The 24,417-nt window shown below is 42.5% G+C and overlaps 1 protein-coding gene across 1 annotated transcript in view; it reads left to right on the top strand.

Annotated features, from left to right (window-relative positions):
* The window catches only part of LOC147668761 (nicotinamide N-methyltransferase-like), a 50,590-nt gene extending 28,445 nt beyond the window's left edge, over positions 1-22,145 (top strand). Inside the window, exons 2-3 of the mRNA XM_086948450.1 lie at positions 11,168-11,375; positions 21,450-22,145. Of these exons, the coding sequence (XP_086804576.1) occupies positions 11,168-11,375; positions 21,450-21,885 (644 nt within the window). The 3' untranslated portion in view covers positions 21,886-22,145. The remainder of the gene's footprint in view (positions 1-11,167; positions 11,376-21,449) is intronic.
* Positions 22,146-24,417: the final 2,272 nt, after the last annotated feature.

Below are 24,417 nucleotides of genomic sequence, written 5' to 3' on the forward strand. Positions count from 1 at the left end.
AAAAACTTGATATTATGGACTATTGGAGCCATGCCTAGAAAAAAACATAAACATAACATGTACTTTTGTATAGCGCATGTATCAACCGAAAGTCTCAAGGCGCTGAATAACAGATTTATATTGTTAACCAACTCAATGGCACTCATTTGATTGACCTCAGATGGATAAAAAGGCTGAGTGGAACAACCGGGATTAGAACCTATGACCATGAGGTAGGACACGCGCCCCTACAATGGATGCATTTGTCCACTGCGCCACCAGACCCTAGGATCACATTCGGTTGCGCCACTGGACATTGAAGTACTGATGGACCCCGAAAAGGCCCCACAGATATTTTGGTCCTCAGCGTATTCCATTGCTGAAGAATGCAGTTGTTGAGCCACCCTATGATGCTTTGGCTCCTAGTAAAATGGACACCAGCTTACAGGATGCAGACGCTCCCTCAGTGGCTGCAGTGGGAATTGGATGAAATCAACTTTGCTCCAAAAATCTGCGTTGAGGTGCTCCTGTGGGACTATTGTCTATGGTTTCTGAGAGCAACAGTGTTGTGCCACTACTCTAAACACATAATCAGTTGGCTTTTCCTATGTGAGATCAATTTGGCCTATTTTTAAACCAAAACAAACCAAAACAGTGTTTGCTTTTCCTAGACGTCATGGCTTTCGGGGTGGTTGGTAGTTCAAATAGTTTAGACGATTTGTAGATACGTTTTAAACCTTTTCTAATTTTGCTTCATTGTAACCTGTTGGATGTGTAAATAGCTTTTATATATGAATGCTTTGTATGAGGAGCGGGTGTTATGTTCCCATGTTAGGCCTATGTAGCAAAGCTGTCCATTTCCTTCACTGTTCTATTTTCCACAATAACATTTTTGCTATGAACCTTTGAACATATTTACATGCACAACAATGTTGGATTTATTTCTCTGATACTACTTTATTTATACATCTAGATATGCACAGCATTACCACAATGCCTCAAATGTCATGTACAAGGCCTCTTCGTGCGCAATGTTCAAATGTTATTTTATCCTAATCCACGGGAGGACAGAGGTATCTTCATATACATTATATTGCTAATCTTCATCATACATAACAAGGCTTTTTTCTTTTATAAATATTGAGCATCCCCATAGTTTATCAGAGAAGGCACTTCAGCTGAAGCCGAGGGTCCCTGCATTCTGTGACCACACCAAGCAGCAGTCTGACATTTCCGTGAGGGGGTTTACAGTTTGTAACCGAGACAGGCTCTTACATTCTCTTGCGCCAGGTAATGGGGTTGTATTGTCCCTTGGGGGTATTCTTGGCTTTACATCCACACACCCTCTAGGTACACTAAGAATATGGTTTTGCATAGTAGGAGTACACCAGACTTTGTTTATATACCTGCATATACAGAGTTTAAGCACCAGGGTATAATTATATCTACTAACAATTCTGGTGCTTTTAATCACATTTATCTGCTTCTGTCTACTGATGATCGCAGTGCATATATGTGATACGAGAATAACATTTGTTCAGTAACTACATTGAAAATGTCCCACTGTGTGTTCTCTTCATATTTCTCTGAGCAGAAATAAGCAGGAGTGACTGAGCAAAAGGTTCTCATCTGTTTCCAAGATCCCTGAGGGGTCAGGGCTGTCATGTTCAGAGGTTGACAAAAACTATGCAATGCCTGATACGGTTAGGGGGGGTTATTTTGGTACTGTGAGTTAGCTGGTCTCTAAGCCAACATATGTCACTGAGGTGCTTGGAATCAGTATGGGTACCTCACCCAAAGTTTATGTTGTCCAAAAACACACACAGGACTTACAGATTAGTGGGAACTACACAACAAAACTTACACTTTTGTGTTTACAATTTTTTGGTATTCGCAAATGGATTAGTATCTTTATAAGTACTAACTTGTTATGTGTGGAGACTCTACACTCATAAAGATAGTTCTAGTAAAATACCTTTGTGAATAGCAACCAATTGTAAACGTACACAGAAATGTAAGATTACCTTTATGAATCAGTCCCTAAGTGTATTTCCATTTGCGCATACATCTTAATGATTAGCAAGTTCTCCATGCAAAGTAAACACATATTTTCTATGCTTCGTCATATATATATTGGTTGAAGAAAGATAGACGATAAATGTTACAAATGTACCATATAGGTAGTCAATATATATGCAATATACATATGATGTTTGTATACCAGTAAGTTGATTGTGGATTTTGAGCTATGGGAATAGGAAAAAAAGTTTGCAACAAGTATCCATTGTGAGAAATGTTAACTAAATGGAAGAAATGTCTGCATCAAAGTTTGCCTTGATAAAGATTTGCAACAGCTGGAACACGTGGCCTGCACCATGCTTGCAGTTTATATTATTGTCAAATAAAGTTGTTTTTAACTTTTTATTCAGAAGTGATGTGCTGTTTTTTTGGGTGTTTCCAGTTAAAAGATGTACTTTTAGTGCATAACATGCAATGATATAAAATCACATATTCCATTGTTCCCTATGACATGAGTTTCATCATCATAATGATGGTCTGAAACTAATCTGCAGAGTTTACCATTGCACCCCACTAGCATTTCCCTGCACTAGAGAACCACATTGTTCAGCAGTACTATCAAATTCTGGAACATAAAGAAAAGGATGGATATTCAACTTGCAGAAAATGCTCGATTATAATTAAATGTAATTGCCTCAGTCCTGCCAAATTACAGAAGAAGTGTAATTTGGTATTTAGATCAATTGTCTCAGAGCATCTAAAATAGACATGCGGTTGCATTTGGCCTGAGAAATAGAGCTTAATGTAACAGAACACAGATAGCAGACAGATATTTCCCGAAACATACACTAGGCATTTAACAATATTTTCTTAACACAAATTGCACTTTCATTTCCACAATGGTATCAAGTTGGATATCAAACAGATATCCATTGCTGTAGGTGAAAAGACAACATTTTTGTAGGGAAGGCCAGGCGGACATTCCTGTTTCGAGCTTGGAAATGGTTCCTATGCTTGAAAGGGCATGAGGGGGAAGATCTCTGCCTGTATCAGATGATAAAACTCCATTCATGTAGCACATTCATATTGGTGTGTCCGAGGTCTTATTATCATCATTTAAAAGTGGAATTTTACAAAGGTACCAATATATTTTATTTCTGGAGAGAAACATCATTGACATTTAACCTTGAAGGACATTTGGAAATCCATTCTTTGTTCTTCTAGTGGCTGGATCCTGAACCATACCAGGTTGAGGTAAGGAATTCAAAATCCATGTGGTCCTGTGAGGTTTGCTTAAGCTTCATGGATGATGCTTGTAGTCCAGTGTTGACTCTGAGAAAAGCATGTGATATTCAGACTACATCTCATTTGGCAAGTCTGATAGTCACCAGCTCATTAATGGATGACTAACATTCACTATCATTTCAACTAGTAGCTCTAAATGATGTACTAGTTACAACTCTTTGTTTAGTACTGTACACAAGAAAAGATCCAAGCTGCCTCCCGATATTGTTTCAAATATATGTTCCCCTCTGAATAAGCATGGTTGTCTTCCTACCTCAATGTCTTAGGTCTGTGCAGCTTTAAGAGGGCCACAAGTCCATTGCATCCTCGCCATCTGCTGTTACTCATTTTGGATTTGGGAAATCATTATGGTCAGGCTCTTTCGGTAACAATAGTTCTCTGAAATTAGCTTTAAAGAAAAAAATTCTCAAGCGGACCCCCTCATTATATGTTATATGTGAGAGCAGCAAGGAAATATGACAAAAGAAGTCAAGATCATTGGCACTCGCAGAAGCTTGCTGAGAAAAGCAAAAAGACTTTCAAGTTTCTGAGGAAAGAGAATGAAAACTTCAAAGACATTTGTAAACAAAACAAGAATTACTTTATGATCTAGGAGACCCAGTAAACTGATAGGAAAAACCAGGACTTGTTAACTATTATTTATTGACCTAGAAAGCACAAGAGTACTTACTGTGACATATTTCATAGCACCCATTACCTCCCACATCCTTGATAAACTATCCAAAAATAGTATCACTCCTAAAAAATAGTCTTCCTAATCAATGTCTTTAACCCCTTGTATGCTGCCCAAATTTTCACCCTCTGCAGGAGTTTTTAACAGTGGGCAGGATTCGGACGTCCCCTGGCCTCCATGAGTACATCCCCATTGTGACGCCAGTGGCCGTCATGAGCATGCAAGGAGTTAAAAGTGTTGTAAATAACTTCAATCACAAAGTCTTCCCTGATTAATGCTACTTTTGGCTAAAACTGCTCTCATCTTCATCCCTCACCACCCTCCAACTAGCAGGTAATCATATCCAAATAACTGAATTGGAGCAGTCTAGAAAAACACCACGTATCACTAAATCAGTGATATCCTCCTTGTTGAAGAGCTGTTGATCTTAGTTTTAAAAAATGGCAAGATAAAAATTCAATAAACAAATGAGGCCCTTGCACATTTCAACTATAAACGCCATTTTGACAAGGGGAACGCCATTTTGACAACAGGGAGTAACTACCTGCCTTGTATTGCTCGTGGGAGGAGATTGCTGCTCGAACCCCACATCTCGCAGCACCCGCTTCGTGCTGGTGGACACCGGGGGAGCACCCTTTCCAGCAGGGGACCTGTGTGAAAGTGCTCTAGGGCGTGTGGGCTCTGAAAAGAACTCGCCGAACGCTAGCAGGAACTCCGAGTACCAGGAGTACCTGCCCGACCTGGTCCAGCTGGTCCCGCGTTTGGCGGATAGCCCCGCCCATACCTGCTCGCTATAAACTCCCCTGTGCTTCTTAAAAAGGTGGGATCACCATTTGTACAACGAGGAGTCACTACTTGCCTTGTATTGCTCATGGGAGGAGATTGCTGCTCGAACCCCACATCTCGCAGCACCTGCTTCGTGGGTGCCGCTTCGCGGGTGCCGCTTCGTGGGTGCCGCTTTGTGTTGGTGGACACCGGGGGGAGCACCCTTTCCAGCAGGGGACCTGTGTGCATGTGCTCTAGGGTGTGTTGGCTCTGAAAAGAACTCACCGAACGCTAGCAGGGACTCCGAGTACCAGGAGTCCCTGCCCGACCTGGTCCAGCTGGTCCAGCCTTCAGCGGATAGCCCCACCAACGGTCACCTGACGCCCTATATGATTGTCTCAGACGTCCACTGTGCGGGAGTGAACAGGAGCATCCCGGGAGATGCCTGGGACAAGGGCGGGGCCATCTGTGGCCATCAGGGGCCAGAAGAGGACCGGCCAGGCCACCCCCCTAAAATCTTCGGACCCCGCTTGGAACACTGATCAGGTGACATTGACTCTGTCTGTAACAATCGGACAAAGTAATTCCCTATTGTTGTTCATTGTTGTGATTATTGTTCTCTGCAAGCTTATATTTCTCTAAGGGTACACCATGCCCCGTCGTAAGGAAAATGGGGGACCATTACCGTCTAAATCTAGACGGGGAAGCATTACTGGTACTCTAGATTGCTTCTTTACCAGGGCAGTGGCTGTCCTGGAACGAGAAATAGCAATCACCGAGGAAAGGTTATCATCAGAATTCCTCAGTGCCAAAAGATCATCTCTGGGTAATATCATGAGTAGTGTAACCCCCAAAAGGCGAGCCAGCCAACGCCTCATAGACTTAGGGTTACGAGAAACTAGCACTATTTTGGAAAGCCAAAGCATCATTATGCTGGGGAACAGCATACAGGATAGCACTACCTGTAACGCTAACAAAACACAGGGCGACACACCCCCTATAAAGACCAAAGCCTGCCCCACTGTATAGATATCTCCCACCAGAAGTAATCAAACGGGGAAAAGTAAAAGGCATGGGGGTGGCTAGAGAGGAAAAGGGCAAAGATCCCCAAGCTCGCGGTTAAAAAGATTAACCCCCCAGGTCCACCCAGTCAAATAAAAGCTCCTGCCCAGCCTATTAGTGCCTCAGCCCCAGCCCCACCTAACACTAGGCACCATTCCCTGCCCAGAAGATCACCACTGACTGCTCAGGGAGAAGGCAGCTTGATCGGACAAGTGGAACAGCTAGTAAAGTTGCTTACCCTTCCCCTCATAGAGAGACTTAGAGTGGTCAGTGCTAATCTAGAGAAGGTTCAGCAAACCACCATAGATAATAACCATCTACTTCAAGAGTTTATGGGTAACAAAAGGTCCTTAGGATATGAACGAAACCCAAGCATAGGGAACGGTACCATTAATTCATCTATACCCACCACCTGCCAACCCCTGACGACGCCACTCATCGGAAACTTGGATGCAAGGGACCTAGGACGAGTTGACAAGAAGGGCAGCCCCTAAAACCCTGGTGGCCGCAGTAGCTTACCGAGGCTCCAAAACCCCCCTCACAAGAAGATCTACAACCGGTGCGACAGTCCAACGGGCCCACACAGCTCAGCAGTGGGGCCCAAGGTCTGGGTAATCGATCCATTTTGCACTTGCCCCCACAGAGTACCCCCCTGGTAATAATATTGGGGAACGTTCCACCTTTGCCCTTGGGGAGGAGGTTGGACTTTTCTCAGATTAAAAACAAAGTCACCCACTGGCTTGCAAACAACACCATAAGTGTACCATAACGATAACCGATGCCACCATAACGGATCATACTGGCTCAGCTGGTTTAATAGTAACACCTGGAGACCGCGAGGATCATATCACAGGAACAATGCGGATTGGCACACCTGGTGTAAGCACTGGGGAGGTCATAGAAGTAGGATCTCAGATCCATTATGGGTGCAATCTGTAAAGGACTATTCTATCATTTGTCTTCAGCAGACATGGGCAACCGACAGTAACATCGCATTAGAGGGCTTTAAATCATTCTGTGTTCCGGCAACAAGCTTTAGAAGAGGGCGGGCCTTGGGCGGCTTGATCATCTTCTTTTCCCTGGCACTAAGATGTAGTGTTAGGGCACTCCCCTGAGACAATAAAAACTTCCAGGCCATTATGTTGGGGAAAGATGAGAACAGCGTGTAAGTGATCAACTTTTATAACGCAAACAATCAGGGTGAGGGCTGTAGGATCTCCAATTTGCATAACTTTATTATCCAATGTCGGGGAGCGTCCAAAAGAAATCTGCTACTTGCTGGGGATTTTAACATCCACCTATTTGGTGATCCCTTGTTACATACTTTAGCAGACTTGGGTTGCCCCCTGTCTTCGGGAATCCATTTTGAACATACAACCCAGTGTAGTGTCTTGAACTACCTATTAGATGAGCAAGACCTCCTGTTCTCTATGAACATTGCCCCACCAATGACTATACAAAAAGAACCCACCTTTAAAGGAGGAAGTCATGGAACCTTTATTGATTGTATTCTAGTTGACAGGAACCTTATGACACTCCTATCTGGTTTTAGAATAGCCCCCAGCACTTATAGTGACCACAACCCGGTCTGTGTCTCGTTAAGAGGGACCCTTATGAAAAAAACTAAAAAGGTTAAACCCGCAAGAGACAACGTGTTGCAACCCATCAATGGCGGGCGATGCATAAAATGGAACAAGGAGATACCGACCGACTTCCATGAAAAACTGAAAAAGGACTGTGAGAAGGACCTTTTAATTTGTCTCAGCCCTAATTCCGAGAGCGAAGGGGTTCTTACAGCCTTTAAGAACATCGGCCGAAATGTAGGAAAGATGTTGGAAGCACGGGGGGTAAAACCACATCGGATAAACCCAAATGGTTCTGCCACAACTGTTCAAAAGCAGCTAGAGATCTGAAAGAAGCCCTCAAAACTTTTCCCCGAGATAAAGTTTTAATTAGATCGCTCCGGCTTATATACAAAAAGGTGTTGTTGAAAAGGAAGTCCGAGCTGAAAAACGAGCTATGGGAGGAACTTTTAAATCCTTTGACCCTTTCCAACAGCTCTAGATTCTGGCGTACAATTAACCACTCGCACCATCAGGGACCACGGAAGCGGGGTCAAATATCATGGAGGGGGAATGGGTGAACCACTTTCCTACCATCTTTGTGGATAAAAACGTACAACCAGCACCAACATACGAGAGGTCAGGGCAGGACATTGTGGTATTCTCAGTAGGTGGACTAATGGAAGGAATAAGTCGCCTCTCCAACAATAAGGCTCTAGGCCCAGAAGGCACCCCTCCTGATCTTTACAAATCTGATCCTACTTTTTGGGCCCCTATTCTCACAGCTGTGGGAAATGCAGCGGCGGCAGAAAAGGTTTGTCCACCCTCATTGGGTCTTTCAACAATAGTTCCCGTATTTAAAAAGGGAGACCGTAACTGCACTCTAAATTATAGGCCTATCTCCCTGATAGACTCCATTGTAAAAGTCCTAGGGAGGGTTATTCTGAAGAGGCTATCCACTTGGGCAGAGGAAAACAAGATCATTTCCGATATACAGTACGGGTTTCGTGCTGGACATTCCACCATGGCCCAATGCCTCAATCTCTACCTAATCCTGGGCAAATATACCATCGCACGACCAGGAACTGTTTACATTGCCTTCATGGACTTTTCCTTGGCTTTTGACTGAGTCAACCGGGGAAAGATGTGGCAGTTCATGGAGGCCATGGGGGTAGAGCAACATCTTGTAAACTTCCTGATAGATTTACATAGTGACACAAACGCTAATGTCAGATATACCAGGGATTTCAAGGTTAGTCGAAGTTTCAAAACCAGTCGGGGGGTCAGGCAAGGGTGCATCCTGACCCCTTTCTTTTTAATTTATATGTCAACAACCTAGAAGATCAGCTGGTTATGACGGGAGCAGACTACCCGTACCTGGGACAATGGGGCCTGCCAGTCCTACTGTATGCCGACGATGCCGTCCTCTTAGCTCGCACCCCCAAAGGACTACAAACACTATGGATGCCTTTTATGGATTTATGTTGTCATGAGATCTACATATAAATAACACTAAATCCTATGTGCTGCAGGTGGGGAAGGCAGTCAGAAAACAGCACCCATTCAAGGTAAATGGAATTAGGGTGCCCACATGCACTACCTTTTCTAACCTGGGGGTACTCTTAGACCAACGGTTGAACTGGACTGCACTTATGAACAGGAAAAGGGGAGAAGTAGTCAGGGCTAAGGCTGCGCTCTTTGACTTTGCAGCCAGAATGGGAAATAGACCGGTGTCGGCTATACTAAAGGTCTTCCGCTCCAAGAGCACAGCAATAGCTACCTACGGGATCGAACTATGGGGATACAGCAACCAAGAGGGTCTCCAAGTCACTGAAAACACATTTTTAAAACAACTTTTGTGCATCCCCCAGGGAACCCCGAACACATCAGTGCACGAAGAAAAGGGCATGCCTTTCATCAGTGACACTCTGTCACTGCGCCCTCTTTTGTTCTGGACGCAGTGTTGGCTCAAGAAACACATTGGGTTAACACATATCCTGTTAAAAGAAACCCTGTGCCTGGAACACATGCCCACAATACCCTGGATGAGATATCTCAGAGATAGTTTCCGTATAGAGGGGCGACCAGACTTATTTGAAAACCCATCAGGATTATCGGGGAAAGATCTCACACTAATAAAACAGTCATACATTATCTGCAAGAAATCGGACAGAGAGGAAAGGGACTGTTGATAACCTTGCCCGTTGAGGAGCAGTACTTACTCTGCCCATTACCAGCATATGAGCGCTTTCTTTTCATAAGGTTTAGGTTAAACCTGTTTCACCTTTTATTGGCAGTCCCCAGGGGGTGTCACAAGGGGATGGTGTTAGCACCCTGTGGCTGCGACAACTTGTCTTCACAGGACTTGCTTCACTTCATGTTCTTTTGTAAATACTATGAATTCCCCAGGGCATTTTATCTTAAACCTATTTTAAAAAGGATGAATTTCACACAAGCTTGTCCTGCGTTATTTTACTCAGAAAGCATTCCTCATGTGGCTGGTTTTTTAAAATGTAGTATGAAGTACAGGAAATGTGTGGATATGTAAGACAGTTAAGAGCAAAACCCTGTGTCTTCTGCCCCCACCGATTGTGCAACAACCGAATTTTTAATGATATGAATAGTTGGATTTTATAAATTGTAACCTGTCTGGTGTATTGTATCTGCTAGCTTGGACTGCTTGTTTTAATGTTTTGTGAACTTTTATGGTTTTGTACAAAAAAAACAACTAATAAAGTACTTTTTGAATTTGAACTATAAATGCAAGGTAGTCTTTGAAATGCTTTTCCCAATCTCTCCCATTACTGACCTCATCCCTGCCTATGTTGCATTACTTTCCTTTTGACTCTATCCTAGATCTTCCCCTCATATTCCTCCTCATTCTCTGCTTCTCATTTTTACTCATCTAACTTTAAGCGCAGCTTACCAGCATCCATGTTCCTCCCACATCTACTGTACACCTGCTGGTTAGTAAACTCAGTCAGAACAGGACTTCCATCGGATTTGATAGGATTTGTATTTCGGTGGACAAGATATCCATCACTTTTGAGACAGAGTATCATGCTCGCTGATATCTAAATTAGGCCCTCAGTCCTCTTCTGTCCCCCTCTATTGATAGCTTTCCCTACCAAATTATTTTCCTTCTCTAACACATTCCACTACAGAGGAAACACTTCCTCCCAGACACACTACAGGAGCTCAAGAGTTTGGAGCTTTAACTGATAAAATGTGTCCTAATATTTCTGAAGTGGAATCTCATTTAGTGTACCACAGCACTATTCAAAAATCTCTGGAACCAAATACTTGCTATATTGTCTGTCATTTCCCTTATGACACAAAGATACATCTGAACACGTATGACTAGGCTACCCTTATTGACAATCATCTTTCTGAAGTGACACAATTACCTTCACTAATTCTGCTTCAGAAACTGATCATGTACTCCCTTGAATCCAAGCTCAACCCTCACCTGTTCTCTTTGTGATTTTGACAGGAGAACCAAAACCCACTAACCCCCACTGAATATCACAGCTGCAACATATGCAAGGAAGGGAAACCCTTTCAATGTCCTCACCATCCAAACACTGCAGATGAGTTCTAGATAAGACACTGGAGACCAAAACCTAGATCTGGGAAGGTTATGAGGTCAAAGGAGAGCCTGAGAGGTGATATGGAAGACTCATGTGACATGAGAAGAACAAACATGTAACATATAAATGAGATGATGTTGTACTGGACATTTTAATTGTTTCTAGTTTGCTGATTTTGAATTCACTGAAGCATAAATGTTTATTCTAAACAGGTCAGGTGAAAGGAGACTCAGTGATTGTTCTTTCCTTTGGGCCCTACGTCTACTACCCTCTTCCAATCTGTGAAAATTTCAACGAGATTACCTTTGCGTGTGCAGACGACAAGTCTATCCAAGAGGTAAAGAAATGGTGGAAGAATGAGCCTGATGCCATCGATTACAGTCAGATTATGGAAATCGTTTGTGATCTCCAGGGAAGTGGGTAAGGAGTTTGCTCCACATTAAAACAGCCCTGCTTTGCTTTCCAAATTACAAGGGGAAAAGGTCAAGAAAATTAAGATTTTGACATCTCAGTTAGAACTGTAAAAGAAGGAATACAATTAGGAATAATCTTCTGTCTGCTCTACTTCGGATTCAACAACTCAGTTAAACAGCTTTGGTGATAAACCAACGGCTCACTAGGCTACCCTTGGTTCTGTTGTGTCATAACTTACTTCATAGCTTCAATGCCTTACCAATTCATTTCCAGATATTTATTTTAAAAGTGTTCATCTAGTTCCTCACTCTGACGTGTACCAGTATATATACCGCAACATGCATATGCTCAGACTGTGCAAAATCTGTTTCACACAAGTGGGAAATAAGAGGATATTTTAGATTGTTGTCTTCCTCTTCACTTTACAGTGAACATAAAATGAATACACCCCCTGTTGGTTACTGAATATTTAGGAGATTAGGAGATTACCATTTTATGACGCTAGTCTCTTTGTTTGATGGTATGCTTTTTCACTGGATTAGACATTTAACACTTGTACTTGCATTCATACATCCACCTGTCTTATGACCTGCCCGTCCGTCACTTGCAAAGATGAGGGTCCAGATGAGTGCATGTTTTTTATAATTAACATTTTCATCATGTGTTGAAACATGTCAATGAGAAAAGACATTGACGCTCTGAAGTGTGCACCTCGTATTTTAATTGTTTGACATTAAAATCATACCTATAAAAACAATTTATGTACCACTCCATACACAGTCAAAGTTTAGACACATGATGTAATGTGACATATAATACCTGGCATTCTTAGAAATCCCAAACCTATCTATCTAATGAAACCCCAAACAGACAGGCTGACAGATTGACATATTAACACCAGCCTGATGTCTTACTTGGAAACTAACCATTTGCTTCACGACTCACAGGCAGGGTTCCGTCCTAAACTGGGGACAGAAGCGGCACTTCTGACGGTGACTGAATTAGCACGCAGGCACATGGATCAAGGCGGCACTACAGCAATAATGTTGCTAGACTTAAGTGCCGCCTTTGATACCGTGAATAGCAACATCCTTCTCTCCCGTTTAAAGCTCCTTGGAGTAACGGGCAACGCCATTCTATGGCTTTAATCCTTCCTGGAAAATCGCACATTCCAGGTGGTAGAGGGTGAAGTCCACTCAAAAATCTGGCCTCTTAACCAAGGCGTGCCTCAGGGCTCCTCCCTGAGCCCAACGCTTTTTAATGTTTACATGCAACCTCTGGCAGAAATCGTCCGTCCATTTGGCTTTGACATTGTGACCTACGCTGACGACACTCAGCTGGTGCTAGCTTTGAATCAGCCAGACCACACTTTTTCGAACTTGAGTAGCTGTCTGATAGCGGTCACAAACTGGATGGCTTCCTCCCATCTCAAATTAAATGGGGATAAAACAGAACTTATGTTTCTGGGAAACCCAGCCCTCCCCAGCCCCATCCTACCTTGGCCACCTTGCATGGGTTCTCCCCCTGAACCAAAAAAGCAAATTAAAAGCTTGGGCATGTGGCTAGATAACACCCTTACCTTTACTCATCAAGCCACCACACTTTCCGCCACCTGCTTCGGACTGATGCGCATGCTGCGGAAAGTCCTGCCCCTCCTCCCCTTCCAGGCTCGCAGGATACTGGTCCAGGCCATTATCCTGTCTCGCCTGGACTACGGGAACGCCCTTTATCTGGGTGCACCGAGTAGCACACTTAAAACACTACAGGTCACCCAGAACGCTGCCGCGCGTCTGCTGCTGGGCCTGTCCCGTAGCCATTCAGGCACCATGGCTCTGAGAAACTTACACTGGCTGCCCATTCAAGCCAGAGTTAAGTTCAAAGCAATGTGCATCATGCATAAGGCCATGAGGAAAAATGCTCCCGCCATGATCTGCGCCTTGGCCACTCCCTACCACCCCCATAGATCTTTGCGGTCTAGCACTGCTTTTCTGGCAACAGCGCGGAAAATTAAACGAGCTAGGTGGGGCGGACGCTCCTTCTCCCTTAACGCTGCCACTACCTGGAACTCCTTACCTCCTGCCCTCCGTAATGAGCCCAATCTGTTAAAATTCCGTAAATCTCTTAAAACTTTTCTTTTTTCCACATAATTCAGTAAGTCTCCCCAGAAGTAAGCAACTTTAGCGCTACGAGGCCTTCGGGTAGATTTGCGCTCTATAAAACCCCTTTCATTTCATTTCATTTCATTTCATTGACAGACTGTTAGAAATTAGGACTCAAATTGGCAGCGGTATACACCCTGTCAGAGAAGAGACCACCATCCTAGTCAGGGTAATTCAGACACCCTCCCTAAATTAACCTGTGCTCATTCTCTGGTAGCTTGAGCAGTCGGGCTTAACTTAAGAAGCAATGTACAAAGTATGTGTTCAACACTTCAAACAGCGAAACAATGAAAAGAAAAGAGAAAAATGCACACAAGGTTAGCAAACCAGAGCTTAATGTATTCAGAAAAATGTGACAAAAACAACAGAAATTCAGTAAGAAGAACCAAAGTTATGATTTTTTAAAGAATAGCTGCAAATATAGTGCTTAGAAGCATAAAGTGTCACCTTGGGCCATCTGGTGGTCAATGCAAAGGTTCAGGCCAACCGGAATGGAGCATGGGTAGGATACAGGGACCAATCTTGACCTGCTGAAAAGGTACCTTGGTTGGAGGAGTTATTGACATTGAAATGCGAGGAATAGGGAGGTGATGCATCAGTTCCATTCCCTAGGATTTGTGGGCGATGCTGCATTTTTGAGCTGCTCCCTTGGAGATGTTTCATCATCGTGCAACACTAGATGTAGGCAATACTTCATCATTTAAGACATGCAAGCGAAGCATCTGTGCCGAAGATGTGCAGGTTCACGCAGACGCAACAATGAAAATGCATGGATTTTGAAGATGCAGCACAAATAACCTACTTCAACAACCCAGGACTGTATTAGCACTACTTAGAAGGGTAGGACTCACTGATGACCGAGACCAGGTGCTATTGAAGTGCTGCTGACATTCTTTGATGGCCCTGAGACTTCAAAACAGGAAACAAGCACACAAACCCTTTGAGTCACTTTGGGTTCAAGTTGTGAAGGTCTAGTCCACTCACCCAGGCAGAGATGCCAGCAGGCATGTCAGAACAGCAGTTCTTCCAAAGAAGTCCAGTACAATGAAAGTCCATTAGTAGTCCTCTTCCTGCCAGAGTATCCACAGTCACAGAAGTGTATTTAGTTGGTAGGGCAGGGGCAATGCTCCAGCTCTCATAACCAGTAGTACCTTTGATGTGTGGGGCGCTTGAAGGAGGGGCTTTTGAAGACCACAAAAATTCTACCTTCCAGCCCTGGGTTCCAGACTCACTTCAAGGAGTTAAGCATTCGTTAGTATGGGAGAATGTCAAAGCCCAATGAGGTATCTAAGCTCCTCCATCCTTCCCTGAATGACTCATGAGTATGTTAATGGCCCATCAGATACATCTAAACAGCCTTTGCATGAGACTGTGTGGAAGAAATGCACAAGTCATCAGGCACACAGAGGTGAAGAGCAGAAAAATGCCATCTTTAAATAAGTGTTATTTTTAAATGTGTAATAATAAACTAAAATTTACTATTAATGGAGGATTTTTGTTACAAATCCATATGTATCAAACATGACAGGTCTATTCATTCTCAATCAGAAATGTCATTCATTACATGTAATAAGGAATTTTCAATGTTAACCTCAAAGTAGAGAAAATAAAGTTAATTGGGAGTTTCTCACTGGCAGTATATGTAAAACTAAAATGCATATGCCCTACCTTTACTTACATAGAATCCTGTCCTATGGGCTACATAGGGTCTACCTTGGGGGTAAGAAAAGGGGGGTTTAAGTTTTGGCAAGGGGTTTTAAATGGCAAGTCGACATGGCAGTAAAGTTGCACAAACAGGGTCTGCATTGACAAGCCTGAGACATATTTAAAGGGCTACTTAAGTGGGTGTGCACAATCAGTGCTGCAGATACAGTACTTGGAGACAGGGGTCCCAGCAGAAACATACAGTATTGACAGATAATTCAAAACAGTCAATTCACAACGAATACATATACAAATCATATATTATTTAGGTGGGAGATGTTGTTTATTCACATCCTCAACTATACATCGTTGGTGCAGAAACACTTCAACATATTGTTATATCCAAACTTGTTGTGCCCAGAAGGGGAAGAGGTGGGGTGGGGAAGTGTTTTGGTGAGTATTGAAGGTAAAGAAAACGTTTCAAAGAGTTATAGTGTTGTCACATCATACATAGCTGACATAGCACAGGTAAGTCAATAGATATACATCAGAACGTAGATGGTGTCCTATCCCATATAACAGAACACAGTAACTTTTGATCAATTTGTTCATGGGTAGGAAGGAGAGCAGACAGTCGACGTTTCGACCTCCGGAGTCATGTAGGTCATGTTGCACCTAACAATGGGGTCTTCATCAGGACGGGAAGGGTGTGGTGGGGGCGGGAGGGGGCACCTAAAATGAGGGAGAAGGGGTTGAATAACAGGTAAACATTATGTAAATACTGTGGCAATGAAACTCGGTGTGCTAGTTTATGGATTGTGGTACAAAAGGGGGTGGTGATGGACGGAGCATCTGAATCAATCAAACACTCACACCCAGTCAAAAGATCTGGGTTTAATCCATCACCGTTCTTTAGCCCACTCTGCCACCCCAGTTCAGACATGGCTATATGCAAATCATTCTGACCCATTTTTCTTTTCAAGTACATGTAAAACAACGTGGCTTTCTTATACTATGGTAGGAAGGAGGAGGAAAAGCCCTCAACATGGGACATTGACTTATGTCTGGATTGGATTTCTTTGACGGTACCATTTCCAATGAGGTACACCACCTGGGGTTCATCTTTTTTCACATTTATCCTCTTCTTTTTGTGGCACTGCACACAAAGACAGGGGATTCATCGTTAAAACTAACTCTCTCTAAATATAGGACTATGCTTAAAAAGACCAGAGAATGGCTATACATTCTGGTGTAGGATATCCCATGAAATTCTACAAAACAGGAAGTGAGACAAAAAGGCTCAAATAATGTTAAAGCATGATGACATGGTAGAGGTAATGTTGTCAATCAAAAAAGATGGCTGGATGGCCTACATTTTTCAAAGGTTCCCTTGCAGAAAATTGATAATTTCACCACTGGATATTATACCTAAAAAAGGTATTGGAGAATTTAGACTTTTATATAACATAACTAAAGGATATCAACCAATGATATTTGGAAACCGCTGGGGCTGTTTCACAATGGGCTTTTTGTAAACACACAATGTGGTCGCTCTTTGCTTTTTCTAAAAACATTGATACATTTCTTAAAGTTCTTTGTTAGCCTTAATGCTTTTTATTACAATCTATCTCTAAGTTTCCCATCGGTCACCTTTGTGTTTTATATAGATCAACAAAATATACACACTAAAAACAGGCAACCTAACAATATTTAGGACTAGAACTTTATCAGAAGATATTTAGGCAACACTTTTCTAGGCGGGTAATATAAATGTTTTCTAAAAGTGAGGTGCCCATGTAGAAAAAAAACCTGATGTCGTTTGCATAGGTAGTTGTAGGAAGTTTCCAGTGAATCTATATTTTAGATTTCAAGGTATGGTTGAGGGTAAAATGGTTGCTGGTGTAGAAGTTGGCTAACAGATCCAGTCAGATGATGAGACAGGGATAATCTTTATCTGCGATCAGCAGAGCATTGTCTATGATTTGTAAGATAGGTGACGTGTGCTACAGTGTACCTTAAGCTAGATTGGTGCAGGGAATAGCTGCTGTTGGATTTATATGTTTCAATTATTCTGGTGTCAACGGTTAGGTGATTGATGGTCCAGAACTTGATACATCAATTAATCAATCAGAATTCTTATAAAGCATGCCTACTCACCCAAGAGGGTCTCAGGGCCCTGGAGGTGTATAAGTTGTTCAGTAGAACCGCCAGTCTTGAGGTCCTTCCTGGATTGAGGCTGTGGCAGTGATTTCCTGACAATATCCTCAGGATTGAGTGATCGCCTCTGGTGGGGGTTTCTCCAGGAGTGGCAGTGTTATCAGAGATTCTGGGACAATTATTTGATTAAAGAATATATTTACAATGAGTAGGTTTGATAAGGTATCTCCAGTGTGGGTGTTGTTGAAGAACCGGTACAAATATCTTTATGGATATGGCTTTGATGGATTTGAGGGTATCAGTGAGGTCCGCAACAGGCAGGACTTCGAAGGAAAGGAAAGCATCATGTAATACAGCATAGAGAGGTGGGTGGCATAGGAGAATAAGGCTTGGTGACGTCAAACTATTTACGGATCAACTACACGAAGAAGAAGTTAATGGCTTTGCAGGTGCCTGTGGAGTGATGTATTAGAGGGTAATTTTGGCATTGGGCAAAACGTGATTTTCAAGAAGAGTCATCAGCAACTTGTAAGAAATGGGGTCCTTGGTGTTTAGTAATAGACACAATCTTTGTAAGGTGAACCACAAAAAGTCACTAACGTAACATTACCTTAATCAAAGGCAATTTGACACAAAAACATCAGTCAAAAATTAGAGGGTATGTGTAAAGAATGTATGCAACAACTTAAACAGTAATAAATGAAAACACACCAAAATAAAACTCCAAATGTAAAAAATGCAATTAAACCAAAATGTAAAAATTCAAAAAGTAGATCCGTAGTTCTATCCAAAAAGCAATCTGCTCTGCTTTGAGTAGGCAACAGTATTTTCTGCCCTTGCTCACTCAAAGTAGAGCATTGATTGCTATGGCTTGGCGAAGGCAGCGTCAAACCCTGGGACATTTCTGGAGTAGCCCTGGTGGGTGGCACTTCCCAAGGCTATCTAAGGCTCCAGGAGTGTGGCCGCATGGCCTATCTTTTCTTTGACTTTCTATTGAGAATGAGGTTGTGCCAGGGGTTCCGTGATGGACACCCTTCATTATTGTGTTGTTTGCCCGGGGCTAGGGATGGTGGCTGCAAGAGGGTCCACACATCCCCCCAAATTATTACTGGGAAAGCCCTGGAGAGGTGATGTACCCCGGGGCTAGGAGTGGGTCCAAGACCTTCCCTATATTAATTAAATAAACAAGCCCAAGTGAGGTTGTCACCCCAAGAGCACAGGGCTGCCGTGCAGGCACTCCCTGCATAAAGTGTTTTATTTAAATTAAGCCATAGGAGGGTGGGAACATGTGCCCCCCACCATTAATAAAACAATCCTACCAGGACCTGGCTCCTCTCCCGGGCTTAATGTGGTGGAGAAAGGGGTATGGTCTGCGACCACCTCTCAGAAACCCACTGTGTGTAGTTTACTGGAGGTAACAGGAGGGCTGGGGAATAGAGTCCACATGACTCATGAGGGACCTTGGAGGCCCTCCTGGTACCTCATGTAAGTCCTACACAATAGAATTCATGAGAGCTGGTTTGAGGCCGACCCCCCTTTCTCCACCACTCTGCAAACATGAATACTAGTTAAAGAAGCATTATAAATGCACTGGAAGAAAACACATGTAATAGGAACATTATAGTTAGGCTGACATTTTACTTGTACAAAGCCTGTCAAATTCAGCTGTTATAGTTATCTGACCTAACTTTACATCACTCCCTTGCAATGCACTGCTGATGATCTCACATATTAAATCACTCATGACATGGTCAGTGACATCACTGATGACATTTCAAAGGACAAGGCTATATGTCCACCAGCGATGTCTTCTTTATAGACATCGAATATGAGTCTGAGATGTTACTGCACCCCCTCCATCGCAATTTTGGAGTTTGACTAAATAGTAGCTAAAATCTAAGACATTACCCAACTCCTGATCTCTATTGCTCTCCTGTCTGGCTGTATATGTAAGAATAGACAGTGAATTGTTGCTGGAAAGGGGTTGATTCTTGTACATGGATATGAGATGGGAGAGCTCCCTGAGAATTGGTACCAAGGATTTGGACAGCTAGCATGATTTTGTTAGCTATTGCATCTTTAAACTGATTACTGACTTCATTCTTGTTAATATTAGAGGTCAGGGACCTACTGGTGCCTTCCTGCCAATCAATTACAGCTTAATGTTCCCCCCACAGATTCTTCATTTGTTAATTTTCAACATGATAGTGATGGTTGATTGTTGAGGCCCTCTGCCAGTGAAGAATGATTGACGTTACTCGCCAAAGGGTTGATCTAGCAGCTTTTTGGCGGCCATTCAAGTTTGATTCCAATTCTGGCGGGATGTATTTTCCAGGAATCCAGCCCTAACAAGACTGGTTGAGAATGGCGAAGTCTATTGAAAGTAACAAGGAGCATTTGGTGGAATGAGTCAACTGTCCCACAGTACAAGTAAGTGACTCATAGTGGGTCTCTCCCTCCTTTTGTAGTAATTTATCCTGTTCCTGCCATGCTGCTTTCAGGTTAACCTGGGATAATTTATGTCTCCCCGTTCCCTGCTGAGACAGTGCTTGTTTGAGTTTTTAAAAGTTTGAGCGGGGGCTCATGAGTACCTAGGATGTCTCACACAGAGTGATTTTGGATATTTATTTGGTCCAGGAACCCCAACCAGAGGCTTTGGCTAGTGAAGCATAGTGTATGGCAAAAGATCCACCTCCCCTCCTGCAGTGCACCTGGCGCAGAGACCTGGGCGGCCAGCACGAGGAGCACAAGCACGCTGAAAATGTTAGAATTATGAAATCTGCACATTGAGCGGGTGGGCCCTTATTGTTACTGTTCTTCTGGTCTCGTGTCCTCCACAGGCACTTTATCCTCAGTGCACCTGTACATTCCTAAGCACTCCTGTAACTCACCAGAGATGAACATTGAAGGTCCCTGGTAAGCAGTGAACCCAGCTCTGAACAATTACTGGGCTGCGTGTTGTATTTCGGAAGAGAGGTGCAGGAGAGGAGGAGGGACCTTTAGAAAACCAGGCGGCTTTAAATTCTCAGGGTGCCTGAATACGTTGCCACAATTGCTCTGTTGACCTGGATGCAAGCAAATCTGCATAAGAGCCAAGTCACCACACCCGCTGCCAGCCCTGTTATTTTTATTTTTAACTGTTGTGCCATGCTGCTCAGCACTCTGCACTTCCAGGCTTGGGGGGAGAGGTTGATGCAGTAGCAGTTCTGGTGTGGTAAGGGTCCTCCTCAGGAGGAAGCGGAACCAGCCTAATGCTGCCTGTGTCTGCACCCATTCAGAAGAAGCCCGCATCGCTGTCCATTATCTTACCTCCACTTACACCCATCTCTGCTCCTTGTCACTTTCAATGTACTTCGCCATTTTCAACCAGTCTTGTTAGGGCTGGATTCCTGGAAAATACATCCCGCCAGAATTGGAATCAAAATTGAATGGCCGCCAAAAAGCTGCTAGATCAACCCTTTGGCGAGTAACGTCAATCATTCAACATAGAATTTTAAAAAACCTTGGAAATTCCCAAAAAAAACAAAGCTTATTGTGACCTTATAGTTTGGCTCACAACTTACACACACAAACCCATGAAAGTTCATCAGTTACAGGTAGAGATCTCTCAATAAACTATAATTCAAGTCTCTTAGATTTTGTGTTTCATTCGGGGTGAGGGATTTGAGTGGATGGGAAGTTTTATTGATGGCGATGGAGATGACTGCTCCCACACAATGTGTGATGTAGATAGAAGGGTCACTGTAAACATATCTTGCAATGAGCATATTTTAGTAATGATGGACCTTTTTCACTTTGCCTATGTACAGTATTCTATGTTATGTCAAGCAAACCTCTAACTCCAAAAAGCAAAACTGACACCAGCTTTTTAAATAGGAATTTAGGGAGAGCAGAAATGTAATGAATAGTGAATGTACTAGTAGATAATAAATCTGTGATACTGATTGCTCTAGAGAAGTGGAGGATAGAAAGACCTCAGCACAGGCTATGGGAGCAGCCATCTTGAAACCGTTTATACATTTTTCCATAACAGCTATGAAGATAGTTATCTTTGTATTACAAAACATGAGTCATTCAACAATTAAAAGCATATTAATTACCTTTTATCTCCTTGTTTCAGTGAAAAATGGACTGAGAAGCAGCAGATATTACAAAGAAAATTCAAAAGAGTCCTGAAATATGATGTCATGAGCTGTAACCCTTTGTCTCCCATTAGCCACCCCCAGGCTGACTGTCTGCTCCTGGCACACTGTATAGAGCACTTTGTCAAAGACAAGAAGTCCTACTGTGAAGCTCTTGAAAATATCTCTTCACTGTTAAAGCCTGGAGGACATCTGATAATGATTACGAAATTCTACGCAACATTTTACATGTGTGGTGACTACAAGTTTCCTGTTTTCTGCTTGGATGAGGATATTCTGAATGATGCTCTCAAGGGGGCTGGTTTTGTTATTAAGGAAAAGTACATTTATCCTCGTAAAGCAGAAACGTTGTACAGTATAGCTGATTACAAATATTTTGTCGTTTTAAAAGCTTGCAAAGAACAAAAAATATAATTTTTCAGTAAATAAAGAGTAGACTTCCAGGAAGCAAACTGATGAAAAGGTACGCTCAGATGGGCGTCAAAGAATGTATTTGTCATTTTCCAATGATGTACCTTCTTTAAAATTATCAAATTCCTTTAAAATTGGACTGAAATGCTGGTAAAACATAAAATCAGTCCATTATGCTACAGTGTTTAGTAAGAATAGTGAATACAACTGTTACTGATTATTTGTTGCATAAATACAATCAATAAACAATGACGTCATCCTAACTCCTGGACATGACTTTTCTTTCAAGACTTCTCATTCCTGGTGTTTTGTTTTTTACTCTGAACCCAAAGGAACTGGATCCTCGTGCTGCAATATTATTCTCAACCCAGACGCCTGAATGAGCACCAGTTCTCAGGACAAATGTGTCAGTATTTGAATTTAACTCAATTTTATCTCTGTGAATAAAGTTACATTAGGAGAGGTTAAGCAGGGTGACCATGCACTCATGCTTTCTTTATATTTATTATTAAAGTTAAGAGGTCAGTTTATTCTGCTTCAGCCAGTGGCACACATTGAAATTCATTATTTTCAAACTCAAGGCTTTAAACATGAGACTTAGAAGAATTTAGGAAGGTGGATATGCTATGATGATGTTGTTTTCAAGAGTGACCCAATAGATAGTGTCATGTTTGTGTATACTGCTTCAGAACTAACTCAGTCTAACCAAAGATTGCTGCTCCCAGCCCATGAGCACTCTGGGTGCATTGGGACCTGCCATAGGAGTTGGCCAGCCCATGAACTTCAAAACCTCTCATGATACAGTTTAGGAACAGAGTGACACCAGTGGCCACATCCTGCACTGAAAGCTCACTGAACTTCTTTCAGGCTGCAGAAAGATCAGGATGTGCATGGGGACGGGCTACAGGTGATGGACAGCCCATGTACTTCAGATCTTCTCATGATAGAGACTAGGGCCACTTCCTGCAGTTAAAGCTTACTGGACATCAGTTGTACAATTCCACCAGTGGGTTCATTCCTCTCCTTAATCACAGTCTACTGTCCACTGCCACCAACTATTGACTCTGTCTAACCATCCTGCCTGCCAAAACAGATGGAGAATTCAAATTCTGCTATGAGTGCACATCATCACCATCACTCCTGTCCTCCAATCAGTCCCCTTGACACAGTGGAGCATTAATGTAAACTGACCTTCTTTTTTACTAAATTTCCCAAAATGCAATTGATCACAATCAGTAAATATTTCCATCTGCATAATCTTTATTTTGGTTGAAGCAACTAATGAAGGTTTTCTCTTTCATTACGCAATCAAAGGCATGCTTATTTTATACTTTGCTGTTTACTCTTTGTATTTTAAGCTGGATGTTATATTAATGTGTTGTTGTTCATGACTCTCCCTATAGACCTACTTGGCATTCTATCAGGTGTCTAAATTCATTTGAAATGAACAGTTCAAGTGGAGATATAAATAAGTAAAAAGGTTTTGGTTTGTTAAAAAAAGTTAGAAATGCACTGAATTAACAAGGTTAAATTGGAGATATACACAGGTTTTCTAATAATTAGAAAATGGCTTCATTTACTTATAACCCATCTAGTATAACTCAGATGTTATTAGCCAAGAGCCCCACTCCACGTTTCCCTACATTTAAAATTTGTATCAATCCTGTGGGACTCCTGAAGGAATATAGGAGGTGGGAAGGGCACACCACACACAAAGACCACAGGGTCAGTGTGCACCTATCCTGCTCCTGTATAGTCTATATTTCAATTTTGAAAGGCACAAAGACCCAGCCCAACTGACCTCTAATGAGAGACACAACATACATAACACATGTTTATGCTGTCCTTACAAACAGATTCCTTTGCTAAAACAAAACTGCTGGGTCTTGCAGAACTGAAATGGGCAAATCAAAACATCGCTCTCGACATACAGATACAGTAATTTTTTTCAAATGTGGAGTTTTGTGGGACTCTCGCTGGGGTCTGCTAAGGCTATCCATCCTGAACAATTTTACAATAAATCACAAACAGCTCACTTTAAAGTAAATATTTAGCTTTCTGCCAAATTTGATGTCATTCTATTTTGCTCCTTTGTTGGTTTTACATTGTCTAATTCCCTACTCAAATTAAATGGGGAAAAAAGTGTTTTGGGACCCCATGCCTCTTTTTCCTAATCCCCACCTGACAGATAGCTCCATAATAAAAAAACAGCTTGTTTGACCTAACAACCCTAAAGTTGTTTCCCCCAACTTTTTGCCTACGTCATGTACGTTTCTGACCTCATGTTTGCTGTTTTTAGGGCTCTGTGTGATTTAGCACTGCTAACCCATGCTAAACTGCTTGTACCTTTTCCCCTCCTCATAGTAATATTGGTTTATCCCTAGTAGGCATATTTAATTTATTTATAAGTCCCTAGTAAAGCGCACCAGATGTGAACAGGGCCTGTAAATGTAATGCGACTAGTGGGCCTGCAGCATGCAATGTGTCCTTCTTAAGTATCGTTCTAACCTAGACTCAGACCTACCATGGCAGAAC

This window comes from Lissotriton vulgaris, unplaced genomic scaffold (assembly GCF_964263255.1).
Source record: "Lissotriton vulgaris unplaced genomic scaffold, aLisVul1.2 SCAFFOLD_1365, whole genome shotgun sequence".
Classification (NCBI taxonomy): Eukaryota; Metazoa; Chordata; class Amphibia; order Caudata; family Salamandridae; genus Lissotriton; species Lissotriton vulgaris.